General features: G+C 38.6%; 1 protein-coding gene across 5 annotated transcripts in view; it reads right to left on the reverse strand.

Moving 5' to 3' along the window:
- Positions 1 to 375: 375 nt before the first annotated feature.
- CLEC1A (C-type lectin domain family 1 member A) overlaps positions 376 to 21,390 on the reverse strand; it is a 53,717-nt gene continuing 32,702 nt past the window's right edge. For 2 of the 5 annotated variants that reach the window (XM_016922962.4, XM_520737.7), the window contains exons 3-7: positions 19,960 to 20,058; positions 12,136 to 12,312; positions 6,397 to 6,548; positions 4,185 to 4,303; positions 376 to 2,385 (exon numbers count right to left, since the gene is read on the reverse strand). In XM_016922962.4, coding sequence (XP_016778451.3) covers positions 2,205 to 2,385; positions 4,185 to 4,303; positions 6,397 to 6,548; positions 12,136 to 12,312; positions 19,960 to 20,058 — 728 coding nt within the window. In that variant the 3' untranslated portion in view covers positions 376 to 2,204. Of the gene's footprint in view, positions 2,386 to 2,823; positions 3,169 to 4,184; positions 4,304 to 6,396; positions 6,549 to 12,135; positions 12,313 to 19,917; positions 20,059 to 21,390 lie in introns of those variants that run through there. The other 3 variants (XM_063786331.1, XM_009424838.5, XM_009424837.5) reach the window with 3 other exon arrangements.

Genomic DNA, 21,390 nt, shown 5'->3' on the forward strand with positions numbered 1-21,390 from the left:
TGAGGGGTAAACAGACCCTAGTCTACACTTGTGCCAATCACTGTGCTTTGGCCAATCAAATGTAGCCAACTGTTTGAATTGTGTTCAAATAAGGCAAACTCCGAGCTGTAAGCAATCCAGCTTTTTCTGTACCTCACTTCCGTTTTCTTTACTACGTTTTCCTTTTTCTGTCCATAAATCTTCTTCCACCACATGGCTGCACTGGAGCCTCTGAGTCTACTCTGGCTCTGGAGGCTGCCTGATTTGTGAATGCGTCATTGCTCAATTAAACTCTTTTAAATTTAATTGAGCTGAAGTTTTTTTCTTTTTAACATTGCTTATGCATGTGTGTGTGCGCCCCTATATTTAAAAATAAATCACTAGATCCTTTAAAAATATTTTCTTGACTTCCCTTACGTTTTTTATTGCAGTTCACATTATGAAACTGATTTCACATTTACTTCATTTCAGCTAACAGTAACATTATGAGGAAATTATAATTATTTCTACTTCATATGCAGTGAAATAGGTTTCATGAAGTAAAGTGACTTACCTAATAAGTAAATCAGAATAAGAGGTCTAAAATCTTCATTTTCTAACCACAAATACAGTTTTCTTTGCATGACACAATATATCAACAGAACTTGCTCGACCCTGAAGAAAATTTTAAGGAAATCAACAGAAAATTGAAAGGAAAGTTCTCAAGGAAGAATCTGCAATAGTCTTTGCTAAGTGACAATCTAACAAAATGAAGTTTATGAAAATGAGCACCAATGTGTTCTTTCTATCATATGATTGCTACTATACGTCATTTTACCATGAGATAGATGTTTATGAAAAACAAAACTGAAGCACCTCAGTTTCCACTGTTGGAAAACAAAGATTTATAATGTTATCTTTTCTAGCATAAAACCCTCAAAATTGATTTATCAGTAAACCAATAAACTTGGTGGCTGTGATGGTGTCATTCCCAATGATCCCTGTTATATTTGTGCATGGAGTCATCTCAAGAAAGAAGTGCCTCACAAAGGAGCAGCTACAAAGATGTCACTGTCTCTGTTCATCTCCCATGACCTGACTGGAAATCATGTGCACTAATGCAACTCAGCTTCCTCATCAACCATGTGTTGATGCCATAAGCTCGCCTCAAAAGATTTCATTTTAGGAAAACGTTAAAACTGTTCTCTTGAAGCCAACATGTATTTCAAAGACATCTTATTTTCTCCAGATAATCATGTAATCAGTACTCTTGTAAATTCCCCCAAAACTTTCAGTAAGGCACAATCAAAATAATGACTGCTATCAAATTTTGAAAAGCATTTCCATGCTGAATTTTCCCACTAACCATAAGTCCATTGTAAAATCACACACACTTCACAGTATTTACATTTATTATTATTAAATCTTCAGTACCTGAAAGGTATAAATATGGGTCAATGGAAGAGAATAGGAACTGAAACTATTACAGGTGCAGATGAAGAGGCTCACTTTTTTCTGGTCTTTAATCTCTCTGAAGGGAATATCGGGGACGGTAGTTCTGATATGAAACGGAGATGGGGACATATTTCTTTCCTGGGAGAAATTCCTATGGAGGGGAGACAATTATCAGAGTCTTAATGGACACAGGAAGGAATGTTTATAAGGCATTGAGATTTGAGATTCTCATATCAAGTGACATCCCTGTTGGGAAACGGCATGGACAAGGCAGATGGGGTCTTTACTGATGGATTGGGAAGGGACTAGTATGAACTGAAACAAACAAAAAGAATTCCTTGTGTATTTGCTGGTACAATCTGGGAAGTGACTGCCAATTTCTGATGGACTACTTGACTGTCAGAGAAAAGGATGTTACTTCAATGTATTTCCTCTACTTCAAAAAGTTTCTCATTCCACCAAGTGTAAGGAAGACATGAAAACAGGGAGGTGATATTAGCCATTGAGAAGAAAGAAAGCTAAAAGTTATCTCTAAGCCAAGAAGGCAGATGACATTATGGGTTTCTGAGGTTGGTTGGTGGCATGTAAATAAGACTTCTTGTGACTGTTAAATATGTGCATAAACCCAAGCTCAGAAATGCTGGTGATCCTGAACAGGAAACACGAGAACCCATTTTGTACTAGTCAGAGAGATAGTCTTTCCTGATTATGTTCCATTTCCCAATGTCTCAAGTAGCCCTTGCTTTGGCATCGCCTGGCTCACTCTGCTATTTGTAGTTGCAGAGGGCGAATCAGTCACCTTCGCCTAATGTTTCAGGGGGGACATGGAAGCTCTCTGGCTTCACCATTCCTGCCCTCCTCTCACAGACACAACGCTTCAATTCTTTGCAGTCCTTTGAGAAGATCATCCCATTAAGGATGGCCACACAGTCTCTGCTTCTTGGGCTGGTGACATCTATTATAATATGGAACCTTAAGAAAGGAAGAAAAAGTAAATTCAATCACGGTTTATTTCTAAAATAAAATATTAAATACCCATTCTTTCTAGGGTTATAAAATTATAGTCTAGATACCAGAATAAGTTTACCGGGAAACTGGGGTCATGCGCCTCTTTCTCTTCAGCCCCTAAGTTTCCATACTCATTCTTAGAAACAGCAGGTCACCCCAAACAGCAAAAATCATTTCTAACTAAAGAGAAGCTACGTGTTCTCCTCCAAATTTATATAGTTTTTCTGCCACTTAAAAAGTTCTCTACCTTCTCTGTAACTCAGTTTACTTAACTGTAAAATACAAATGATTACATCAAATATATCCTGTCTCCTGGGAGAAAAATGATATATTGTATATAGGGAAGAATGGTGTCTGTTCAAATATGGCTTTAAATGTGATATATTTTGATAGAGAAATTACCATTTCCTCTTTCAAAGGATACTGATGTGGTTTGGATGTGTGTTCTTTCCAAATCTTAGTTGAAATGTCATCCCCAGTGTTGGAGATGGGGCCTGGTGGGAGGTGTTCGGGTCATTGGGGTGGATCCCTCATGAATGGCTTGGTGCCCTCTTCTTGGTGATGAGTGAGTTCTCACTCAGTTAGTTGATGCAAGATCTGGTGGTTTAAAAGGGCCTGGAACCTCCCCCCAGCCCCTTCTCTTTTGTGTTCTCTCTTGCCATTGGACATGCCAGCTCTTGCTTCGCCTTCTGCCATGAGTAAAGCTCCCTGAAGCCTCCTCAGAAGCCAAGCAGATGCTTGTACAGCCTGCAGGATTGTAAGCCAATTAAACCTCCTTTCTTTATAAGCTATCCAACCTCAGGCATTCATTTATGCTGATGCAAAAATGGACTAACACAGATACCATATGTACTCCTGTCTAAATGCTCACAGCATATGTACGACTAGTGTTTTATATTACCCCTTACATTTTCAGCAAATATTTTCTCAGAGATTGTGTTTTTTAAAAGATGTGCTCCGTATTTTACTGCACAGAAAGCCAAGAACTCTTATCCTATCTCTGGGTACTGACAAGTTGTGTGACTTTAGGCAACCACCATTACAGCCTGGACTCCTGGGCTTCAATTTACTCACTCAGGGAAAGATCTCTCTCTCTTTCTCTCTCTCTCTCTCTCTCTCTCTCTCTCTGTCTCTCCCTTCTCTCATCTGCAGTATGTCCCACACACAAACTTCTGAAAGCAGCAAGAGAACTACCCTGATATTTTACTAATGCTATGTATCTGTCTCCCTCACTGGCTTATAAGCAGTTCAAAAGCAGGCACTGGCCGGGTGCGGTGGCTCATGCTTGTAATCTCAGCACTTTGGGAGGCCAAGATGGGCAAATCACTTGAGTCCAGGAGTTCTAAACAAGACTGGGCAACACATCATAATCCTGTCTTTCCAAAAAAGACAAAAAATTAGCTGCATGTAGTGGTGCACGCCTGTAGTCCGAGCTACTCAGAAGGCTGAGGTGAGAGGAGAGCTTGAGCCTGGGAGGCAGAGGTTTCAGTGAGCAGAGCTTGCACCACTGCACTCCAGCCCATGCAACAGAACAAGACCCTATCTCAAAAAACAATCAAACGAACAAACACACACACACACACACACAAACAAAATAAGGATGCACTATTGTTCAAATATCTTCAGGCATCCTCCTGCAAACACAGTATCCAGTACAAAGCAGAAGTTTGATTAATACTTGATGGACCAAATTCTTGAGCTCTATCACTCAAGCAAAATATCTTTGTTAAATGCCTTTCCCATAAAATATCCTGAAGGCTTACAGTTCAGAAGTGAAAGGGGTTCCATCCATCCACAGCCAGGCCTTGCCACTGTCAGGGCGCAAAAGCCCTGTCCAATAAGAGTAGAAAAACTCAGAGTAGCTCTGAGACGCGGCAAATTCCTGTGAAAAGCACATAAGAAAAACTTTAGCTTTGGTGGCAAGATTACTCACATGTACAGACATGCATGGGCCAGCCAGCACTTTTCTCAAAGCACACACAAGTCCTGCTTCACACTGATGCTCATATGCTTAAGAGAAAAAGCATCTATGCTGAGGCCAGTCAGAAATTTGTCCAGGTTTAATAACTTATTTTGTCTTAGTAAATATGGAACACATGTCGATATTCTGAAAGCGGAAATCACATCAACCAAGATTTGTTGCTGACCCATGGCTTTTAAGGCACAGAATTAAACATTAATGTTGACATAAAAATATGAGGGAAAGACTAACAAAGAGATGCAGAATGATTCTGGGACATGGAAGAATATGGAGGGAAAAGTGCAGGAATGAGGTAGTAACCGTTATAAATACCTGGGAAAGGAAGAAAAAAAGTAAAAGAAAAATTTGCAAGGATGATTTATGTCTTAGACTAGGAAGAGAAGAAAGAAATTTTTAAATTTCTATCTATAAATATTTATGTGCACACATGTGTATAGTCCTATACATGGTAATCCTTTTCCCAATATCCATATTTAACATATGTTTACATTTTAAAAGTTGTTTACTTACTTCTATCTAGTCTCACTCTGCACTCCTAATAGATATTTTTGGAGGATTGGTGGTGACAGGGTCTCACTCTGTTGCCCAGGCTGGAGTGCAGTGGCACGATCATAGCTCACTGCAGCCTCAACCTCCCCAGGCTCAGTGCACTCCTAATATTTTAACATAGAAATTATCTAAATATTTATTATAATTATCCATTTAAATAATGAGTTTCTCAAGGCCGTACACTTTGTTTCATTGTTACATCCAAAACCCCTCAGATAATTAATAAAATATACTGATTTAATGAGAGATTATTGAAAATGTAAATGAAGCTATTACCAAGCAATAGTCATAGAGTGAACATGTGAAAATAACTGTAGTTGAAAATATTTATTCCAATTAAATGGGCGGGTGCCTTCAAATTAAAAGTTTTGAAAGCAAATCATATGAAAAAGATTTAAATATATACAAATATATGAAGTTCATGATAGAAAATTAACTACATAGGTTCAACAAGAAAATTTCCTACCACGTGATATAATATAGTTCAGTTTTATACTTGAGTTTGCAGTGTATGCTGGAGGCAGAGGAATCAAAGAGAATAAGAAAAATTAGGAGGGTTTATGCTAGGGCACACTGTCTTAGTCAAAGAAATTGCCTCGCTTTCTGCCTAAATTAAGCCATCGAGAAAGGGTTATAAAATATTAGTAGCTGAGAAAAATTACAGAGGTTCTTTCATCACAGATTTCAGGAGGTAGGTAGAAATTAAGAAGTAATTAGAATGATGTTAAGAATTTGTGTAGTGAGCTGAGCATTTAATTCAATTAAATAACCCTTTGTTGATAACCTACTCTTCATCAAGAAAAATCTCTGCTAAATTCTAGAGAAACTGATAAATAAACAACGGCCATACTATTTGAGAAATTCAATTCAAAGGCAATAATAAATATGAGAGAAAGGGGAATAATCATATTTTAATGATGTACTTTAATTGCATGTACTAACTCAATATATGTCAATTTGTAGTTTTATTGTCACATTTGCCTTGACCAGTCTATCCTAGGCTGTAAACTTCTGGAAAGCAAGATATACATTTGCAGATTATGGTAATAACTTAGTTAAATATTTTCCACTTAAAAGCTTTGCCACTTTTAGAATGGAAGAGCAGGCAGCCCTATTTTCATGTTTCTGACATTGCATCAATATTATTCCTTTTCTACCCAAATCAAAACAGGAAAGAAGTTAAGACATTCTAACTTTGTTCCCTGAGAGGGGATTTTAAAGTGATATTGCTCATCTTCCTAAGGTGTGTGTATTTGTGGAGAACACAACTCCTTCTATCTACTTCAGGGGACCGTTCAAAGCAATAGGAATAAGACTCAGTCCCTGATCGAAACAGGTTCGAAAACCTGTGGACCGATATTCTTGATCCTTAGAGTCTTCTTGCCTAATGCTTTTAAGGCCTCTTTTTGAAATCCTTCAAACATTGAAAAGCCTCAGAATCTTACCAGGTCTTCTTGTTTGTTTATCTTCAGCATGGTAGAGTTTTCACTAAGGCAGAAATATTTACAGTCCTCCCAACTTTTGCTGTCTTTATAGAACTGGTAGCAATTATCTCCATGCCATTTCCATTGTTCTGTACAAGGGCTGCACCTGTGTGCTTGGAAAAAAGCCAATTTTATTGTTATTTTCTGCATGAGTCTGTCTTGCTCCTCTCTTGAAATTATATAGTATTTGATGTCCTGAGAAAGAATTAACTCTTCCTCAATATTTAATTAATTACCCAGGCAATGATAACTACAATGTTTACTGGATACCTACTAACTGCCAGGAATTATAACTGGTCCTAAGTATGTTGTAGAAATTAAAACAGACACTAATTGCTTATGTGGAATCTAGTAATAAATGATTAGAACTTTCTTGCCACTTGCCTATGAAATTCAGCACATGAAAAGAATATTCAATTTCACAAAGCATCTCAAATGTACAGAAACTCCAACTGCATTGTGTTTAGGAAATAAAGTTTCTATAATGTTCTCCTCAAAATTATCTTACATAATAGTAAAATAAGTTTTAAAAAATACGGTATATACCAATATGATGTGGAGTCTTTTTAAGGAAAAAAATACTGAGGCAAGCCTGAAGTTAGAATGCTGAATCTCCATGTGTCACAAATTAAATTGGGCATCCAGGCCAGAGAAGTATGGGTAGTGATAGCAAATATAGGTGCCGAGCCCTGAGAGCTATAGTTTTAACCCTATGTGGATACATGACCTTAGGTCATTTAGAGTTAGGAACCTAATCCAGTCTCTTGTGGGTCTGTAGTGGGATGAGAACCCAAGTCATATCTATAACAATTTCTTTATTTTAAAAGCGATCTAGTTAACATGTTAAAATCTCAGTGGCTAATACACACAGGTAGGTATTATATTATTGTTTATATCTTCTTGTAAATTTGAAATATTTCATGAAGTAAAACAAAATATAAATAAATAAATAAATAACTTAGAAGGATATCTTTGTCATGTTATGAAAAACTTGCTGTGGAGCTCAATAGCTTTTGCACTCTCTCAGACAGGTCGGCTTGCTTCAGAATTCTACCAGGAGAAATGTAACAACCTGGAGAGACTCAAGCAAAAATGCAGGGAGCCTCAGACGTTCTAAAACACAGAACAAGAATGGGAATGATGCTTACCTAAAAGGATTATTGTAAAGAGTAAATACGTAAAAAACAGAGTCCAGTTTGTGCAGAGACTTACGCATAAAAAGCATTTAATAAAGGTCCATTTCAACTATGGTCCCTGTTGTTGTGAGAACTTAGATGGGTGATATATGCTTGGAGCGCTGTGCTGAAAAAGATTATGAAGCAGCAACTGGACTCAGCAAGGAGAATCTTGGTTCATTCTGCTCTGGATTCAATAAATAAAAACTATGTAACTGCAATTTTGGTACAGTGTATTAATACCTCATTCCCGTCTCACATACAATGTTTTCTTAAATACCTTCAGTCTTCAGATATGATAAGTGACCCTCTATGTGCTCTATGTAAAAACAAGTCTCCTACTTGTAGGGGAATTAATAGAGAAATTTTCAATGAATGTTTAGGAGGAAGCAAGGGACAATTAGATCAAAAGGTGAGAGACTAAAGGACTGAGAGCCTTATGTGAAATAGGTAGTGATACTATGTAACTAAAGAGACAGAGATAGAGAAACTTCTTTACTTTCTTAACTTCAACTACCTAATATTTGATATACTATTACTTAAACCATTGGAGGAGGAAAATAGAATACAGATTAGAAGAAATTAATTTCTCTTTATATACATATAGATATAGGTATAGACATAGATATAGATAGATATACAGATACATATACCCTCCATTCCAGCCTAGACAACAGAGTGAGACCCTGTTTTCCCCACCTCTCTGCTCCCCCCAAAAATATATATTTTTAAAGGAGAAAAATGCATATTTTTGGCCAGAAAAATGGGTGGACTGAAGATGAACTGTTCTCAAATGTTTTGTCCATGGCATATACACCTAGGAAAAATAAAATACTAATTTCTAAACGGAACATGTACACTTTCTATGAACTCTCTTTACCTATAAATTACCATTTTTATATTATATAGTGCAATAAATGTTTATAGATATTTAGGATCAATAAACAATAATGTTCATATTAGCAAGGCCAATAACCCCAGGACGGGCATTCCATTTCATAAATACATGAAAATATGTCATCCAAAAAAAAAGGCTAATCGTTTTTTTCTTATAGTCCTTTCTCTCTCCATTTCTCCTTTATTTTTGCTGTGTTTTGGACAAAAGGAATGTAAGTCTGTTTATGTGTCTGGCCCAGAATTTTTTCCTCATATATCTAACTCCCCAAACAGCATTCCTGGTTTCTAATTTTCCCCTTGTAGCCAGAGAATTCTTCTTCCTTTCACTCGATCACATCTCTATGCTTCTAGTTGTTTTGACCCCAAATTCTGGAGCTGTTTTTGAATCTTTCGTTTCTCACACATCAATTTATATCCCATCATGCCATCATTTCCACAAACAATATCCTAGTTAGAAGAACCATCATATTTCTCCTAGATTTTAGTAATAGCCATCTCTTATCTGATTTCTCTGTTGCTATTCTTTCCTCTTCCAGTCTAATTTTAACAGAATGTAGATTAAGCCTTTAAAAACTTATGCCAGATCATGTATTTCCTCTGCTCAAAACCCCATAATTAATCCTCATCTGCTCAAAATAGTAGCCAAATCTCTCACAAAGGCATCTAATGCTGTACATTATCTCTACCTAGCCTCCTGTTAGTCTTCCACTCCAACCGCATGAGCTCCTCATTATTCCTGGAATATGCAGATACATTCATGTTTTAAGGCTCTTTTGTTTCCTGTTTTAACTTAAAGCTTATTATTTCTCTATATTACATGGCTAACTCCCTCAACTTTTCAAGTCTTTGCTACCATATAATCATCTTAATTCAGGATTTACGACGGCTCTATTTAAAGTAGCAACAGACTACCCTGGAATTCCTTATCCCTCTTGCCTTGTTTACCTTCATTTCTCATAGGATTGATTAATCTCTCATACATTGTATTTAGGTTGGCCGATCATTACTGTATACCTGGGACCTAGAGTTTCCCAGAATGTGGGACTTTTAGTACTAAAATAAGGAACGTTGGGGGCCAACTTGGAAATGCTGGTTGATATAGTTTGAACATTTGTCCCCTCCAAATCTCATATTGGAATTTGATCCTCAGTGCTGGAGGTGGGGCCTAATGGGAAGTGTCTCGGTCAGGGAAGCAGATCCCTTATGAACAGCTTGGTGAGTTCTCGCTCTATGAGTCCCAGGAGAACTGAGTGTGAAAAAGAGCCTGGCATGTCTCTCCCCAATCTCTTGCCTCCTGGACTCTTGTCATATTACCTGCTGCACTTTCCCCCATGTGTGGAAGCTGCCTGAGGCTCTCAGAAGAAGCAGATGCTGGCACCATGTTTCTTGCATAGCCTGCAGAATCATTAACCAAATAAAACTCTTTTCTGTATAAATTACCCAGGCTCAGGTACTCCTTTATAGCAACACAAACAGACAAAGACATCAGTCATCTTATTTTATGTTTTTCAATATACTTACTTCTACTACCCCACTAGAGTAAGTGGTCCATGAGAGTAGACATCCTGTGTGTTTTGTCAGATATGCATCAGTAGGCATTCAGTAAATACTCCAACCACACTGGTAGCAGTACGAACTAAATGCATAAATATCACTTCAGTGGGTGGATGGATGGATGGATAATGGGTAAGATGAGGGTAAGAAATAAAAAGTAGCAGATTAAAACTGAGAACTGACATCTAACCAAAAATATGTAAGAATTTTTTATGAGAAGCAGCGTTAATATATTTGCATTTAGATTTTATATTTAAATTAAATGTAACTTATTTGCATAGCTTCTCTTTTTGTTTGTTTTTATATACCTAAATAAAAATTTGAAAGACCATTTGTGTTAGGAAAATCTCGGTTACCTTAAAAAAAATTTTTTTTTAGCCAGGTGCAATGGCTCATGCCTGTAATCCCAGCAGTTGGGAGGCTGAGGTGGGCAGATCACTTGAGGCCAGAGTTCAAGACCAGCCTGGGCAACATGGAAAAACCCCGTCTCTACTTAAAATATACAAAAATTAGCCAGATGTGGTGGTGCATGCCTGTAATCCCAGCTACCCAAGAGGAGATACGAGAATCGCTTGAACCCAGGAGATGGAGGCCGCAGGGAGCCGAGATCATGCCACTGCACTCCAGTCTAGGTGACAGAGCGAGACTTTGTCTTAAAAAAATAAAAGTAAAAAAAAAGTAAAAATAAAAATAAAAATAATTTTTGAGATAGTATCTTACTATATTGCCTGGGCTGGTCTTGATCTCCTCAGCTCAATCTTCTAGCCTCAGCCTGTCAAGTAGTGGATTATCTTTTTGAAGATATGGCAACCAACAAAGGAAAGTATGCACACTGGCCTTTGTTAGAAAAATTTGTAAATAAGTGCCAGGCACGGTAGTTTACGCTTATAATCCTAGCACTTTGGGAGGCCGGGGCAGGGGGAACACCTGAGGTTGGGAGTTCAAGACCAGCCTGCCTAACACAGTGAAAACCCATCTCTACTAAAAATACAAAAAAAAATTAGCTGGGTGCAGTGGTGCACACCTGTAGTGCCAGCTACTCAGGAGGCTGAGGCAGGAGAATTGCTTAAACCTGGGAGGAGGAAGTTGCAGCAAGCCGAGATCGTGTCACTGCCTTCCAGCCTAGGCAACAGAGTGAGAATCCATCTCCCCCTACCCCCAAAAAAAGGAAAAAGAAAAATTAGTAAATAAGGACATTATGACCATTGAGGTCATTAGTCACGTAGGAAAGAATCACTTAGAGAAGTATAACTGTGCCTATTAATATTTTCTCCTGCGTAGCCACGCAATCAGGATGTCTGTTTCAGGTGGGAAGTGGTGTGTGTATAGTAGATGAGGAGACTTTGTCCTCCTTCAGATTTCCTAAAAAAAGAAATAAAAAGTGGAAACCTGAACATGTATGCCATTTCCTAAGTAAGCATGATAAAGAGAGCAGAAAAGAGAGCTGACCTGAATAAAGTGGATTATCACAAAACCTGAAAAGAATAGGAGAATAGGAATACACATGCACTCACACTGAAGCGATGCTCCTAGACTTCTCCAGCAGTAATTTTATCAATGGTGGTTCACCTACCATTGGCACTGTCATCATCTGTGGTCCTTATTAAACTACATATTTTTGATACCCAGCCAAGTTATCCTGAATTAAAATAACTTGAATTTGATTCAGGTTATCTGCATTTTCAGACTAGTCCCTGTATGTTGTTTAAGATTTGAGAACTATAGTTATGAGTTTGCTTACTTCTTACTAGGAAAGAATTTGTAAGAACATTTGCCGAGGTAAATTGAGACATACCCCTGTATTTTCTTTACTCGTAGTCTTATTTTGGTTATTCTTAGTTAATGGTTTTTATTGTTTTAAAATGTCTGCATTTGAAGAGTCCCTTAATGTATGGTATCACAGACACATATGAATCACATGATCCCAACAACTGATCATGATCTTGAAGCCCAAACCCTTTTTCAGTTTGCCAGACCTCTAGTTAAATAATACTTGACTCTCACTTTCACCGGCGGGAAATCCATCTCTCTGTTTCCAGACAACATGGGGACAGAGTGACCAGGACACACTTACCTCCAGCTTTGTTATACAGCTCACGACAGAGTTTTTCAGCCACATGCTGCAGACTTCCTGCAAGCTTTATATTCTGGACTTGAAGAGATTGCAACTCTTGGGACGTATTTCCTAATCTTTCTTCCATTTGAGAAATGGTGTCTTGACCAGTATTGGAGAGCTGGTAGTACTGAAAAACTAACCCAAATGACCAAGTCAGACTGGACAGCTTATTTCTATGTTTTATTTCCATTTTCTGCTTATGGGGAAGACAAAACAGTATATTTTTTAGTATCTCAGGCTCTGAGTTCTCATATTGCCTATATTCAAGTTTGGACTCTAGTACATATATGAGAAGTTGTATCACCTTGGGCAAATTAATTTCTTTAAGTCTGTCTAAAAATATGAAGTCATGGGGAGAAAATGGCGGCTAAGAGGGCTAAGATAGAGCTCCCATTTGGACAACAGAACAGGGTGAGGAGACTCACACTGTGAACTTTTCCTCCAGGAACCACCTCAGGAACATACCAGGAAAATTGAAAGAATGCACAGATCCTTTGAAAGGAGCAACTCAATACTGAAAATTCTGCAAGACAGCCAAAAATGTGTGAAGTGGGGAAAACCCACCTCTGAACACACATCCCTAATGGGGAACCTGAAAATCTGGATTACATGAGAAGGATTTAACCTCACCTGGAGCAGAAATGGATGTAAGGAGCCAAATATAAAATATATGCAAAATATAAAAGTAGAAGAAGCAGAGGGAAGAGTCCTGTAGGCACTCCCATTCTCCAGCTCAAGCCCAGGGAAGTCATCCCTGACTTTGTCTCACAGGGGTCCTTGGACAAGGCAGCCAGTGGAATTAAAGAGGAGACACAGGATGAAAGAAGCTTCCAAATGAATTTTGTAATAATTTCATCTGGATATGAATTTTCTTAAGCAGAATCCAGGGGGCAAAGAGGAACTGCTACAGATATCAGCACAGGAACTATGACAGATGGTGTGGGAAGGTGGGGAGGGGCGTGGCCTGAAAGCCTGCTTGCTTTCTCAGTGGGAAGGGTTGTAGCCTGAGGCAAGTTCAGAGCCCCAGGCATGAGCTGCCAGGATATAAACTTCGTGGTGTTGGTGGGGCATGGGAGGAGCAAGACTTGCGTCACCAGCTATGTGAGAGATGGGTAAGGCCTATCACTGCCAGCTTTCTCCCACTTCCCTGGTGACCTGTATGACACAGCAGAGGCAGCCATAAAATCCTGAGAACCAACCCCCATCCCCCACAGGATTCATGACAAGCCCCGTCCAAGGAGAGTGGGAGCTCAGACCTGCCTAACCCTGATCCCATGTGATGTTTTTTCTCTACCCACCCTGGTACCCAAACACAAAAGACATAAACTTGGGAGCTGTATGGCCCCGCCCATCACCTGAGAAACCTGAATACTCATCCTGGCAAACTTAGAACAAGCTTACATCCCATGTCTACTACTGCAGCTGGTGCTCTCTTTAAAGCACCACCTCCTGGCTGGAGGCCAACCAACTCAAACCATTAGAGTAACTCAAGACAGAATAACCCTGCTCCAAGGAGGGAGAAGCCAACAGCTAATTCCACTGCCTGCAACATCCTGGCTAACCAGAGGTCCTGAGTGCATCCATCTGACAACTTCACTGCTAGCATAACCAGCATTCAAGAAAACCAGCACACTAAACAGCACACTAAACATATCTACAACCAAGGACTCTCACACAGTCTACTTCACCTCCTTGCCAACTTCACCAGAGCAGGTGCTGGTATCCACAGATGGGAGACCAGAAGATGGATCATATCACAGGACTCTGCAGACATTCCCCAGCACCAGCCTGGAGCCTGGTAGCACCACTGGGTGGCTAGACCCAGAAGAGAATAACAATCACTGCAGTCTGGCTCTAAGGAAGCCCTATACCTAGGGGAAGGGGGAGAGCACAACATCAAGGGATCACCCCATGGGATGAAAGAATCTGAACAGCAGCCTGTGTATTCCAGATCTTTTCACTGAAATACCCAATAGACCCAAATGACAAGGAAACAGAAAAATAATTCTGGTAATATGACAAAACAGGATTCTATAGCACCACCAAAAGGTAAGACTAGCTCCCCAGCAATGGATCCAAACCAAGAAGAAATCTTTGAATTGCCAGATAAAGAATTCAGAAGGTTGATTATTAAGTTACTCAAGGAGATACCAGAGAAAAGTGAAAACCAACTTAAGAAACTTATTTATGGTTTTCTTTCTTTCTTTTTGAGACAGAATCTCACTCTGTTGCCCAGGCTGGAACGCAGTAGTGTGATCTTGGCTCACTGCAACCTCTCCCTCCCAGGTTCAAGTGATTCTCCTGCCTCAGCCTCTCAAGTGGCTGGGATTACAGGTGCCCACCATCATGCCTCTCTAATTTTTATATTTTTTGTAGAGATGGGGTTTCACCATGTTGGTCAGACTGGTCTTGAACTCCTGACCTCAGGAGATCTGCCATCCTCAGCCTCCCAAAGTGTTGGGGTTACAGGCATGAGCCACCACGTCCGGCCTAAACAAATTTTAAAAACAGTAAAGGATATGGATTTAAAAAATTATCCAGAGAAATAAATATCATAAAGAAAAAACAATCACAACTTCTGGAAATGAAAGACACACTTAGAGAAATAGAAAATGCAGTAGAAGGTTTCAACAATAGACTAGAACAAGGAGAAGAGAGAACTTCAGAGCTTGAAGACAAGGCTTTTGAATTACCCCAATCTGACAAAGACAAAGATAATAGAAAAAAAAAAAAAAAATGAGCAAAGTCTCCAAGTAAGTTGGAGTTATAGTAAATGGCCAAACCTAAGAATAATTGTTTCTGAGGAAGAAGAGAAATCTAGAAGTTTGGAAAACTTATTTGAGGGGATAAACCAGGAAAACACCCATGGTCTTCCTAGAGATCTAGACATCCAAACACTAGAAGCTCAGGATGTAAGGGCGATCTGGCTGCGATATCTGTCACCCCATTGATTGCCAGTGTTGATTCGGCTGATCTGGCTGGCTAGGTGTGTGTCCCCTTCCTCCCTCACTGTTCCATGTGCATCCCTCCTGAAGCTGTGCACTCGGTCGAAGAGGACGACCATACCCTATAGAGGAGGACCAGTCTGGTCAAGGGTATATGTGTAGCTGCACTCTCCTGCTAGAACCTCCAAACAATCTCTCAAATACTAGAAGCTCAAAAAACACCTGAGAAATTCATTGAAAAAGATTATCGCCTAGGTAAATATTCATTATGTTATCTAAAGTCAAGATGAAGGAGAGAATCTTAAAAGTTGTAAGACAGGCCAGGTGCGGTGGCTCAAGTCTGTAATTCCAGCACGTTGGGAGGCCAAGGTGGGCAGATCACGAGGTCAGGAGATTAAGACCATCCTGGCTAACACGGTGAAACCCTGTCTCTACTAAAAATACAAAAAATTAGCTGGGTGTGGTGGCAGGCGCCTGTAGTCCCAGCTACTCAGAATGCTGAGGCAGGAGAATGGCATGAACCTGGGAGGCAGAGCTTGCAGTGAACCGAGATCGCGCCACTGCACTCCAGCCTAGGCCACAGAGTGAGACTCTGTATCAAAAAAAGAAAAGAAAAGAAAAGAAAATGTTGTAAGACAGAAACATCAGGTAATCTATAATGAAAACTTACCAGATTAATAGCTGACATCATCAGAAACCCTACAAGGCAGAAAGGACTGGGGTCCTATTTTTACCCTCCTCAAACAAAATTTTGTCAGCCAAGAATTTTGTATCCAGTGAAACTGAGATTCATAAATGAAATAGAGATAATGTTTTTTTCAGAGAAACAAATGCTGCAAGAGTTTGCCACTACCAAGACAGAGCTACAAGAAATGCTAAAAGGAGTGCTAAATCTTGAAACAGAATCTCAAAATACACCAAAATAGAATCTCCTGAAAGCATAAATCTCACAGGACCTATAAGACAACACACACACACACACACACACACACACACACACACACACACACACACAATAAAACAAGGTATTCAGGCAAGAACTAGCATAATGAATAGAACAGTACTGCACATCTCAATACTAACACTGAATGTAAATGGCCTAAATGCTCCACTTAAAAGATAAACATGACAGAATGGATAAGATTTCACCAATCAAGTATCTGCTGTCTTCAAAAGACTCACCTAACACATAAGGACTCACATAAACTTAAGGTAAAGAGGTGGAAAAAGATATTCCATGCAAATGGAAAACAAAAATGAGCCGGAGTAGCTATTCTTTTATCAGACAAAACAGACATTAAAGCAAAAACAGTAAAAAAAAAAAAAACACAAAGACAGACATTATAGACATAGTGATAAAAGGAATAGTCCAACAGGAAAGTATCACAACCCTAAATATATATGCACTTAACATTGGAGCTCCCAAATTTATAAAACAATTACTACTAGACCTAAAAAAATGAGATAGACAGCAACACAATAATAGTGGGGGACTCCAATACTCCACTGACAGCACTAGACAGGTCTTGAAGACAGAAAGTCAACAATGAAGAAGAAAGAAAGAAACAGTGGACTTAAAACTATACCCTAGGACAAATTGACTTAAAAGATATTTACAAAACAGTCCATCCAACAACTGCAGAGTATGCATTCTTTTTATGAGCACATGTAACATTCTCCAACAAAGGCCATACGATAGGCCACAAAACAAGTCTCTATAAATTTAAGAAAACGGAAATTATATCAAGTATTCTCTCAAAGCATAGTGAAATAAAACTGAAAATTAACAATACAAGGCACCCTGAAAACTACAAAAATACATGGAAATAAAATAACCTGATCTTGAATGATCCTTGGGTAAACAACAAAATCAAGATAGAAATTAAAAAATACTTTGAACAGAACGATAATATTGGTGACACAACTTATGAAAACCTCTAGCATACAGCAAAAGCGGTGCTAAGAGAAAAGTTCATAGCATTAAATGACTACATCAAAATGTCTGAAAAACCACAAATAGACCATCTCAGGTCACAGCTCAAGAAATTGGAGAAACATGAACAAACCAAACCCAAATCCAGTAGAAGAAAAGAAGTATCAAAGATCAGAGAAGAACTAAATGATATTGAAATGAAAAAAAGAAAAGAAATACAAAAGATAAATGAAATAAAAAACGGGTTATTTGAAAAGATAAATAAAATCAATAGAACGTTAGCAAGGTTAATCAAGAAAAGGAGAGGAGATCCAAATAACCTCAATTACAAATGAAACGGGAGATGTTCCAACTGATGCCACACAAATACGAAAGATCACAAAGTCCAGAGGGGATAGAAAAATTCCTGGAAATATACAACCCTCCTAGATTAAACCAGGAATAAATAGAAACTCTGAACAGAACAGTAACAAGTAGTGAAATTGAAACAGTAATAAAAACATTGCCAACAAATAAAAGTCCATTCACAGATGGATTCACAGCTGAATTCCATCAGACATTCAAAGAAGAATTGGTACAAATATTACTGAAACTGTTCCCAAAAATAGAGAATCTTCCCTAAATCATTTTATGAAGCCAGTATCACACTAATACCAAAACCAGGAAAGCACAGAACAAAAAGGAAACTACAGACCAATATCCCTGATGAACACTGATGCAAAAATCATCAACAAAAGACTAGCTAACTGAGGCCTGGCATGGAGGCTCATGCCTGCAATCCCAGGACTTTGGGAGACCAAGGCAGGTGGATCACCTGAGGTCGGGAGTTCGAGACCAGCCTGACCAACATGGAGAAACTCCGTCTCTACTAAAAACACAAAATTAGCCAGGTGTGGTAGTGGGTGCCTGTAATCTCAGCTACTTGGGAGGCTGAGGCAGGAAAATCCCTTGAACCCAGGAGGCGAAGGTTGCAGTGAGCCGAGATCATGCCACTGCACTCCAGCCTGGGCGACAGTGTAAGACTCCATCTCAAAAAAAAAAAACAAAAACAAAAGACTAGCTAACTGAATCCAACAGCACATCAAAAAGATAATACCCCATGAAAAAGTGGGTTTTATCCCAGGGATGCAGGGATGGTTTAACATACACAAGTCAATAAATATGACACATTACATAAACAGAATTAAAAACAAAACAAAAAAATCCTATGATCATCTCAATAGATGCAGAAAAAGCATTTGACAAAATCCAGCATTCCTTTATGATTAAAACATTCAGCAAAATTGGCATATAAAGGACATACCTCAATGTTTTACATATATATATATATATATATATATATATATATATATGTTTTTTTTTTTTTTTTAGACGGAGTCTCACTCTGTCACCTAGGCTGGAGTGCAGTGCAGTGGTGTGATCTTGGCTCACTGCAATCTCCGCCTCCTGGGTTCAAGCGGTTCTCCTGCCTCGGCCTCCTGAGTAGTTGGGATTACAGATGCCCACCACCATGCCTGGCTAAGTTTTGTATTTTCAGTAGAGACAAGGTTTCACCATGTTAGCCAGGCTGGTCTCCAACTCCTGACCTCAAGCGATTGGCCCGCCTCAGCCTCCCAAAGTGCTGAAATTACAGGCATGAGCCACCATTCCTGGCCTAAAAAAAATGTATAATTTAAATAATTTATCTATATATATTTATAAATAAATAAATAGAAATGTGGAGTTATAATATTAGTTCCTAACTTCAGGAATAAATTCTCAACCTATATTTACTGCTTGATAAATATTTTTATGTATACTTTCAAATGTTACACAACATAAAACCGCCAATCTGTTTATATGTTGATCATTATATTGAGTATTGACAATATACCATATATTATTACTTATTCAGTTATTGAAAGTGTTATTATTTTTTCCATGATTTTACAGTTTGCAATTAGGATCATTGAGAACAAGTAAATTCCTAACGTCATTTGACTAGAAATTTTCAACATTCAGATTTGAAATTCAGGTCTCTACATCTAAGTATAGAAATCCCTCATGAATCATAAGAGTTCCTCTGTATTTCCAAGAATAATGGTGATTGCAAAACAATAGTTCTATCACAATGAAACAAAACTTTTGGGATCAAAAAGGGCAACAAGAAATTATTTTTAATTTTGAAATATAAGATACAAACAAAAGTATTAAAATTCCTATAAAACCCAATTTTTGACATTAAAATCTGCTCTTCTATATAACATTTTTCTTTGAATAACTGTTCAAAGAACAGTTATTCAGCTGTTTAGGAAACATTGCTGTGGGGTCTTCACCTACTGAGGCAAATTCATCCACTTTCTTTTTTAAGCTTTTTAACTTGTTTTTACTAGTTTGAAATTTAAATATTTTTAGATATGCAGTTTTCTGATTGGATTTTCACAAGTTTTTATGAAGTGACTGTATAACTTCCTGGCCTTTAAAAAATATGGTGATTAAGGAGTTTACCTACTCTCCTTGTACTGATGGTACCCGTGGCTCTGTGGGTAGCATATTCTGCACTAGCCCACTGAATCTTCTATTCTCAGAGCCCAAACCTCTGATACCCTAGTCTTTTGTGGAATGGGAGAGGGCTGAAGCATGCATTTATTTAAAATAAATGATTTTTTTAAACATTGACATACAAACAAACAGACAAAACCCTTCTTATCTCAAACAGAATGTTTAATTCTAGTTGGCAACTGATTTTTTTTTAATTCTTCTTCCATTATTCACTATTTAAATAGTTGCCATTTAAAAAAAGATACACTGAATTTTCCAAAGGCTAAAGAATTAAAGTTTAAAAAACAAATCCATAACAAGTGTTTCTCATCCTAGACAAACCTTGGAACCAGGATCCTCCCCCAGGTCAGAGCGCAGACTTACACAAAAGCCCCAGGGCTGCCAGCCCTATCAGCAGCACCAAGCACAAAGTCAGCAGGGTCAGGGCCACTGGTCGCCACGTTGAAGAGGGAGCCCTGTGCTCTGCAGGGAACAGAAGAGAAAGCAGAGTTTGGCTTTTTCTTCCTCTTGCATCTAAGTCAATAACAGGTAAGGGAGTGGAGTTAATTCTGCACAAGAACAAATTAGGCTGGACAACGGTAACGGGGGCTGGATAACTTGCTTTCTGTCCACAGAAACATCATCATAAGGCTCAGTGCAAGCCTCACTTATCACAGCTAGATTTTCTCACAAGCCCCACCCGTTTGTATCCACCCCTCAAGTCTTACTTTGCACTGAATCACACTATGCATTACCATTATCTTTATGTGGTTCTTTGTACAACCTTCTGCTTGTCAAAATTCTAATTATGAAAGACTCTCATGCAAATGTCTGAAACACAGCCTGAGAATCTCTGAACCTTACCAAGGGACAACTTTTTACATAATCAGGGGAAAGATGAAATTAATTTGTTGTTACTTTTGAAAAACATCCCCCTTCCCCCAAGTTCCGTATATGCTTTTTCTAAAAGGCAAATTGCATGTTAGTAATGGGAAGTAATAATTTTACTGTTTTTCTGTGGAATTGCTTAATTGAAAGTCCCGCTATTGTAAGGATATTGTTTATTCATTCATTTGATTTATATTTTTTCAAAAATAGATTATAAAGAAACATGATAATCAATTTCAGAAAGATGAATCTAAACTATTTTTGCAACAGTTAAATAATTTTTAAAACTGTGGCAAACATGCTTTCCTCGCCCTCCATTCCCATAAGTTTGACTAGTAATTGCAGAGGTTTTACTGTAAGTCATGAGTAGACCCCTCACCTAGTGAGGTCACCTATCTGAATCTGAATGACCTAACATATCTGAAGGGAAGAGTCTCAGTCAGGTGCAGGTAGCATCTAGCATTGTGATAAAAATGAAACAGAGAGAGTGAAACCCTCAAACAAACTGTGATCTCTTTGTAGCCCGTTAGTTCTACTTCACTGAGAATTCAAGTCACGTTCTGAAACAGAAAGATTAAAGAGATCGGAGGGGCTTTTTGAAAGGAAAATTCTTTTCCTTCTAGCAAGGTCCTATACATAATACATTCTAGGTACAGAGATTTTCCAGGCTGGAGTGCAGTGGCGAGATCTCAGCTCACTGCAACCTCCGCCTCCAAGGTTCAAGCAATCCTCCCACCTCAGCTCCTGAGGAGCCGGAACTACAGACACGTGCCACCACGCCTGGCTAATTTTTTTTTTCTATATTTTTGTTGGAGATGAGGTTTCACCATGTTGCCCAGGCTGCAGGCTGTTCTCTAACTCCTGAGCTCAAGTGATCCTCTAACCCCGCCTCCCAAAATGCTGGGATTACAGGCATGAGCCACCGCG

Source organism: Pan troglodytes, chromosome 10 (genome assembly GCF_028858775.2).
Source record: "Pan troglodytes isolate AG18354 chromosome 10, NHGRI_mPanTro3-v2.0_pri, whole genome shotgun sequence".
Classification (NCBI taxonomy): domain Eukaryota; kingdom Metazoa; phylum Chordata; class Mammalia; order Primates; family Hominidae; genus Pan; species Pan troglodytes.